At 63.6% G+C, this 6,541-nt stretch overlaps 2 protein-coding genes across 3 annotated transcripts in view; both read left to right on the forward strand.

Annotated features, from left to right (window-relative positions):
* PCBP3 (poly(rC) binding protein 3) overlaps nucleotides 1-1,429 on the forward strand; it is a 197,785-nt gene extending 196,356 nt beyond the window's left edge. For both annotated transcript variants that reach the window (XM_011954196.1, XM_011954197.1), the window contains one exon: nucleotides 638-1,429. In XM_011954196.1, coding sequence (XP_011809586.1) covers nucleotides 638-674 — 37 coding nt within the window. In that variant the 3' untranslated portion in view covers nucleotides 675-1,429. The remainder of the gene's footprint in view (nucleotides 1-637) is intronic.
* Nucleotides 1,430-5,817: 4,388 nt separating this feature from the next.
* Nucleotides 5,818-6,541, forward strand: part of LOC105520488 — a 2,066-nt gene continuing 1,342 nt past the window's right edge. Inside the window, exon 1 of the mRNA XM_011954239.1 lies at nucleotides 5,818-6,051. Within this exon, the coding sequence (XP_011809629.1) occupies nucleotides 5,818-6,051 (234 nt within the window). The remainder of the gene's footprint in view (nucleotides 6,052-6,541) is intronic.

The raw sequence follows: 6,541 nt of genomic DNA on the forward strand, positions 1-6,541 counted from the left end.
TGCCCAGTGAGTGGGTGAGGGGCTGCCTGGAGAGGACAAGGAGCCCCCCCCGACTTTACCCACGGATGCCCCACTGGGCTTCTGCCTCGATCCAGAGCCAGGCTGGGCCTCTTTCCATCCCTGTGGCTGCAGGCCCATGGGCAGGAGGCCGAGCAAAGCGCATTGTTGGCAAACCCAGGGCGAGCCTGGGGATGGGGCTGGTCAGGGAGGCTCCCGCCTGCCCGACCACATCACTGACAGCCCCGCTGGGCCCCGTGCTTGGGGCCAGATGGCTCTTACCCACATACGCTTACTCCTGTGGCAACCAAAGCCCCTTCTCAGATGCCAGGTGTGAGACTGGGAAGGCCTTGTGCCCCCGCAAGGGCAGACCCGGGGCTGCACGGGAGGCTCCATACGGGGAAGGCCTCAAGCCCCCATGCAGGGCTGGCTCACACACCTGACGTGGTGACGGCCATGGCGGGGACCAGGGCGGAGAAGAGGCCCGTGTACTCTGCTGTGGTCTCCAGCTCAGAACTTCCTGAGCTGACCGAGACAGCCTGTCCCAGCGAGCACGGAGGCCACACAGCCCGGCCTCACGTCTGCCCGCGGCTGAGGGTGTTCATTGTGACCGTCTCTCCCTCTCCTGCCTTTGTTCTAGGCTGACGTCCGAGGTCACCGGGATGGGCACGCTCTAATCCTACCCGGCACCCTCCCCCCACGTCACCCACCTGCCAGAGCCCCAGGCCCCGGCTCTCGCACTCTACAGCCCACCTTCCCTGCCTCACAGATATCCATAGAGAGGTTTGCCTACGTAACAGAAGGACGTACGCCCCGGAGAGACACCCCCGTGCTCACAGCCACTCTCCAGAGGCTGCAGGCTCCGCCGAGTCCCCCCTTCAGTGTTATCTATGACGTACAGCGCTCCAGTCTGCCCACGCACCGGCATGCCGTGTTAATTATTTTAGAAATATTGTTCCTTGGTGTCAGCGTAGCTGTCTGTCTTAGGAGCTGGGTCGGCGTTCCAACAGCACTTCCTGTCTACCATTCTCCTCCGCCATCCAGAACTGTCCAGAACTGTTGCCTGAGACCCCTCCTGTCTCACACAGCCCTGCTGTGCTGACTTAGTTTCCCCTCAGAGCCAGTGTCATCTGGGCTCGAGTTTCTGCCCCAGGTTGTGTGCTGGAATCAGGGGTGGCTCTCCTGCCACCCACGGGGAGCCCCACCCACGGGGAGCACCAGAAGAGAAGGGTTGTGGAGGATGTTGGGGCTCTGACCTCAGGAGTGGGGTGGAGGGCGGAGCCTGCTGGGGGCCCTGCCTCTACAGAGATGCTGCGTACTGGGAAGGCATCGGGGTCCCCTGAGCATCTTCCAGGGTGGCTGGAGAGCACAGACGCGCCAGGGAGCCCCTCTGTGCTCCTCAGAGTTCAATAAATGTCGTGGCCCCTCCTCACCGGCTCTGGCTCGTCTCTGTGCCCCCCAATGCACCCAGGCCCCAGCATGTCCTTCCCCTGGGGAGACACTGCCCTGAGCCCGGTGTTTATCGGAGAAGCCTGAGTTTCTTCTCAGACGCAGATACGATTTCATGCCCCCTTTCCACAACACACACAAGCACTTCTGTTTGTACTTTGGCAAAACTACCTAAAATGACAAACACAAAAACACCACTCTGGCCCAGGCACCAAAATGCCAGTTCCTAATTCGTGAGACTTACTCCCCCACAGCCATCATGGGTACCAGAGGCTGTGCCCGGTGACCCCCAGTGCTTCCACAGCATGGAGCCTGTCCACGTCACACCTACTTGGGGACGGTCCGCATGGCTCACTTGGCAGCCTGTGCTCACCTTAAGGAGCCCGGCTGTGCCCCTGCTCAGTCCTGAAGCCCTGGATGTGACTCAGGCCCTCCCCTCAGGTGATTAATCCTTAACCCAGGCCCAGGGCATGGGGGGAGCCCCCAGGTGATTTATCAGGAAGGACCCAGACCCAGGATGGAGGGGGAACCAGGCACCAGGGAGGGCAGGACTCGGAGGCTCCTGTCCCAGCTCTGCAGGCTCAGGGCACCACCTCCACACCTGGATCCTAGTGTTCATGGGACCTTCTAGAAGGTGGTGGGCCTGGGATGTGTGGACAGACACAGCTCACTGACCCCTCACTGGAGGCGTCTGTCAAGAGTCAGCAATTCCAGGAGGATGGGAGTCTGGCCAGAACCTGGGGAGCCTCCAAGGGCCCAGGGCAGCCTGCCCCAGGCTACTCGCCAGCCACAAGGCACCCGCTCACAGGAGCCCCGTCCTGCCCGATCAGGCAGAAGCCGCCCTGTTTCCCAGACTCCACCTGGCCTGCCTCAGGCACCTGGCTGAGGTGCTGGCCTGGAGGGCCCCGACTCAGCCTCCTGGACACACTCCTTGCCCACCTCTGCCCCCAGGAGGGCCCAGTCGCAGGAGTGAGCCCAGCATGGCACCTGGGCACACATGCTGGCAGCTTAGGACTGAAGTTCTCCCTGGGGAAGACACAGGCCTTCCCCAGCACCCGTGTCAGTGGAGATGGTTAGTCAACAGCATGGATACAACTGACAATGACAGACGCCCTGGAAATAAGACACCATGAGAAGAGAGGAATCAAAATGGGATGGAAGGACCCCTAGAAGATGCAGGCTGGCAGGACCTAAGAAGGTAAGGGGTTAGGTGCTCACTCATGTGGACGAAGAACAGCAGGCAATGGAGCACTCCAGGTGGAGGTGGGAGCACTCCAGGTGGGAGGAGCACTTCAGGTGTGGGGAGTACTCCAAGTGAGAAATACTTCTGGGAGGGGCACTCCAGGTGGGGAGCACTCCGGGTGGGAGGAGCACTCTAGGTGTGGGGAGTACTCCAAGCGAGGAACACTTCAGGTGGGGGGAGCACACTAGATGTGGGAAGCACAGCAGGTGCAGGGGCAGCCAGAGCTGGGGTGGAAGGGAGCCCAGAGCACGTGAGGAGGGGAGACGGGGGTGCTGGAGTGGCAGGGTGGGGGTTGTGCAGAACTCAGCCCCTCAGGACCCGGGGGCATGGAGGCACAGCAGAATCCAGAGTCCCAGCTGGGCATGAGGGGGCCTGAGTGGGGACTCAGAGCCAGGGACCAGGGCTCCAAACCAGAGCTGGAGGCATCCTGTCACTCGGGGCGGCTCCCAGGGCAGTGCTGCGAGCGCTGGACCTCACACGAGGCCTGGGCTCTCCCGCAATGGGAGACCCCGCAAAGTGGCCGTTCTCAGTTCTAAGGAATCAAGTGAGCATGAGCCTCACAGCCCTGCAGGTCAGCGGCTCCCATCCTGTGCCTTCTTACATCTCCAGCAACCCAGCTCCCGGGGCCCCTATCCCCACAGTGTGAGTCCCGGTTCCACCCACAACCACATGCTCAAGGCCTCGGGCTGAGGAAATGTGCAAGTTTAGAACAAGGGGCGCTGGGGCACCCCAGCTCTGGTGGGCGCGCATCATGGGCGTGGGAAATGTGGCTGTTAGCTCGTGCACCCCACAGCCTCTGGGCCAGGCTCTGGCTCCCACCCAGTCCCTCCAGCCGAGGGAACCCGCTGCGTGCAGGCCTGGGGGCCTCCCTGTCCAACTGCCCCCTCACCAGCTTCCGGCAGGGTCAGGACAGAGAGGGGGTTGCAAATCCACTGATTCCAGCGGAAGCCTCACCGGAGTCTCCCAGGCACGGGTGGACCCAGGCTCCTGGGGCCAGTGGAGAGGCCACAGAGAGGGGACAGTGACTGGCTCTGGGCCCCTCCGGGGACTGTCCTGCACTGGTGCCCATGGGCAGCAGAGGGTGCCCCTGACCATCCCTCCATGGCGTCCGTGGGAGCCTCACCAGCCTCAGGGTCCAGGGGCACCCAGCTGTCAACCTGGCTGTCCGGAGTGAGCTTCAGTGGGAGGGGAAGAGGGGGCCTGTGATTGTGTAGGGACGAGGCTGGGGGAGCAGAGGCTCCAGAAACCGTGTCCCACGCCCTGCACTGCCCCACACTGTGCAGCCCCCGCCTCCCTCCCGGAGCCCCCCAGCAGCTAGGCTGTGACAACTGTTTGTGTATCGGGACCTGGCAGGTGGCAGGTCGCTGTGACCTTGGGACCTGGTTCCCCCACGGCCATCTCCAGAGCCACCACCGCCCTGCTCTGCCAACCCTGGCCCTCCCTCTCACTGCAGGGCGGCCTTGGACTCGTTCAGACCCTGAGTTCAGACTCTGGGGTGCAGAGGCTGATGGCCCGGCGCTGGCCTCCTGTGCCCTCCTCACCCCTGGGCACTCACTGAGTCCTGGGCCTGCTCTCCTGAGGGCTAAAGGGCACCCAGCCCCTTCCCCAGCTCTGAAACAACCCTCAGATCCTGATGCTTTTGGGGTCTCATGTTTGGGGAGGGAACTGGCGACAGCCCAGGACCCCCCAGACCACGGAGGTCGCCATGCTGAACACAACGGTCTCTGCCTCCCAAGCGTGGGGACTCCAGAGGCCGAGCACCAGGGAGGGCCTTGCCCTGGGCCCTCCTGCCTGGCTGTGGCTGGCACCCTGGGACCCCAGACCCGGCTCAGAGCAGGGATGGCTGCGTCTTGCTCCCAGCCTGTCCTGATCCCAGGCCCTCCGGCCACAGCTCCATAAGGTGGGCGCTGAGATGTCCCTGAAGCCCGGAGGCCCTGAACGGAGATGCCGACTTTCTGTGGACCGGCCGTGTTCCCACCGCACCCTCTCTTTGGGGTTTGATTGGCCCAAGGAGTGTGAGTGTTTCTGAGAAGCCCAGATGTTACCCAAGCGCGAGGCCCCGGGCTCTGTGACTCCCATGTGGGGACAATGGAAACCAGATGCCGGGAAGCCGGGCGGGGTGGGCGGGCCCCTGGCAGCTGTGCGCCGCGTCCATCTGGACTGGTCTCTGAGCCCCAAGGCCTGTGGACCTTGGCCTCATGGGAGCCCCAACTCTGTCACTGTTACTCCCTCCACCAGCTCCCACCGACAGAGTGGGTGTTCTCTCGACAACTTGAGAAAACAGAGCTTCTGGGAGCCTGTGTTCCTACCCGAGCTCACACAACTCGTGGGTGACAGAGCTGGGACCTCACCCCGTTCTGACTGCCTCAGCTTTCCTGGCTCATCCAGCCTGGGGTATACCAGGCAGGTGCCAGCAGTTTCTCTGAGCCACGGTGTGGTCAGACAGAGAGACAGAGGGTCTGAGTGACCCCTTATCGATGCTGTGGTCCTGCGTGGAAATCCTCTGGGTCTCTGAGGAGTGGGTGACCTGGGACTGAGGCCACCCATGTTCAGCTCCCTGCAGAGTGGGAAGGAGCCCCCGCCCCGTCTCTCTGGGACCCAGCCGGAGTGGGGGCTGCTGGACTGTAAGGAACCCTAACCCTGTCTTCCCTACTGCTCCAGCCTCATTAAAACTGCTGCACCCCGGTGAGTGGGCGGGATGTGGGGCAGCCCGCAGTTGAGCTCCCCACTGCGGGGGAAGGGCCTGTGTGGGGCTCCCAGACCAGGTTCTAGAAGCCCCTCGGCCCTGCCCCGCGCTGCCAAGGGAACCGGGTGTCTGAGCATGGGGTCTGCAGGACCCACAGCATCAGGGCCGGGAAAGGGGCTTGAAACCCAGTGCTCGGGAGGCTGCCCCTGCCCCCACCACCTTTTGGGCCCAGAAGCCATGATGGGGCACAGAGGAAGGAGGTTTGGGCCCCAGCCCCGGGGGTGTCACACACAGGGACCCCAGGTCTGAGCTGTGTCCGTCGTGCAGCCCTGGCCCTCCCCAGCCTCGGCGACCCCACCCGAGGGCCCCACTGCTGCCCACAGACATCTCAGGGTCCCCCAGCCCGGGTCAGCGGCGCCGGAAGTGATTCTCCTCAGCAGGAATGCGCTGGCTGCCCGGGACCCTTCAGGGTGGGCTCTGGGGGGCCAGGTGCGGCCTCAGCGCCGTCACTTCCCGGGAAGCCTCGTCCCTGGGGTCCACGCCGGCTGCTGCTGGCTCCCCCATTCCTCTGAAATCTGAGGAACAGGCTCTGGGAGCGCAGCCAGACTCCCCCACAGCTCAGATGGCTTTAAAGAAATATTCCTGCCAGATGTTGGGAGGCAGAGGCCAGCATGAGGTGACGTGGAAAGCTTAACCCGTCCAGCCCCGCAGCCTCACAGCCGCCTCCGGGACCCAGCTCTGGGGGTTGCAGGGACACTGTGCCGTGGGGGAACGTCCCTGCTGCGTCCGTGTCCCGGGGGCTGGGCCTGCCTGCTGCGGGAGCCCCCCGTGTGCGGCCGGATGGGCTCAGAGCGCTTTTCTGCAGCCCTCCCTGGAGGGGGTGTTGGACCAGCCCCCGATGGGCACCGGGAGCCACAGCATGGGGCGTGATGCCAGCCTGGGAGAGGGGTGCATTCGGGGGTCCTCAGGAGGCGGCGCCAGCGCCCGGCACGGCCTGGGGGAGCCTCTGTGTTGCCAGCGCCGGGCAGCCCCGGACCCCCCACCCTTTGCCTCATGGGCCCTGGGTTTCAGGGCAGTGGCCTCTCAACCCAGCGAGATCACAGGGTCATCGAGACAGCCTTCTTTTTCTTTTCTTTTCTTTCTTTCTTTTTTTTTTTTTTTTTTTT

This window comes from Colobus angolensis, unplaced genomic scaffold (assembly GCF_000951035.1).
Source record: "Colobus angolensis palliatus isolate OR3802 unplaced genomic scaffold, Cang.pa_1.0 Scaffold38, whole genome shotgun sequence".
NCBI lineage: Eukaryota > Metazoa > Chordata > Mammalia > Primates > Cercopithecidae > Colobus > Colobus angolensis.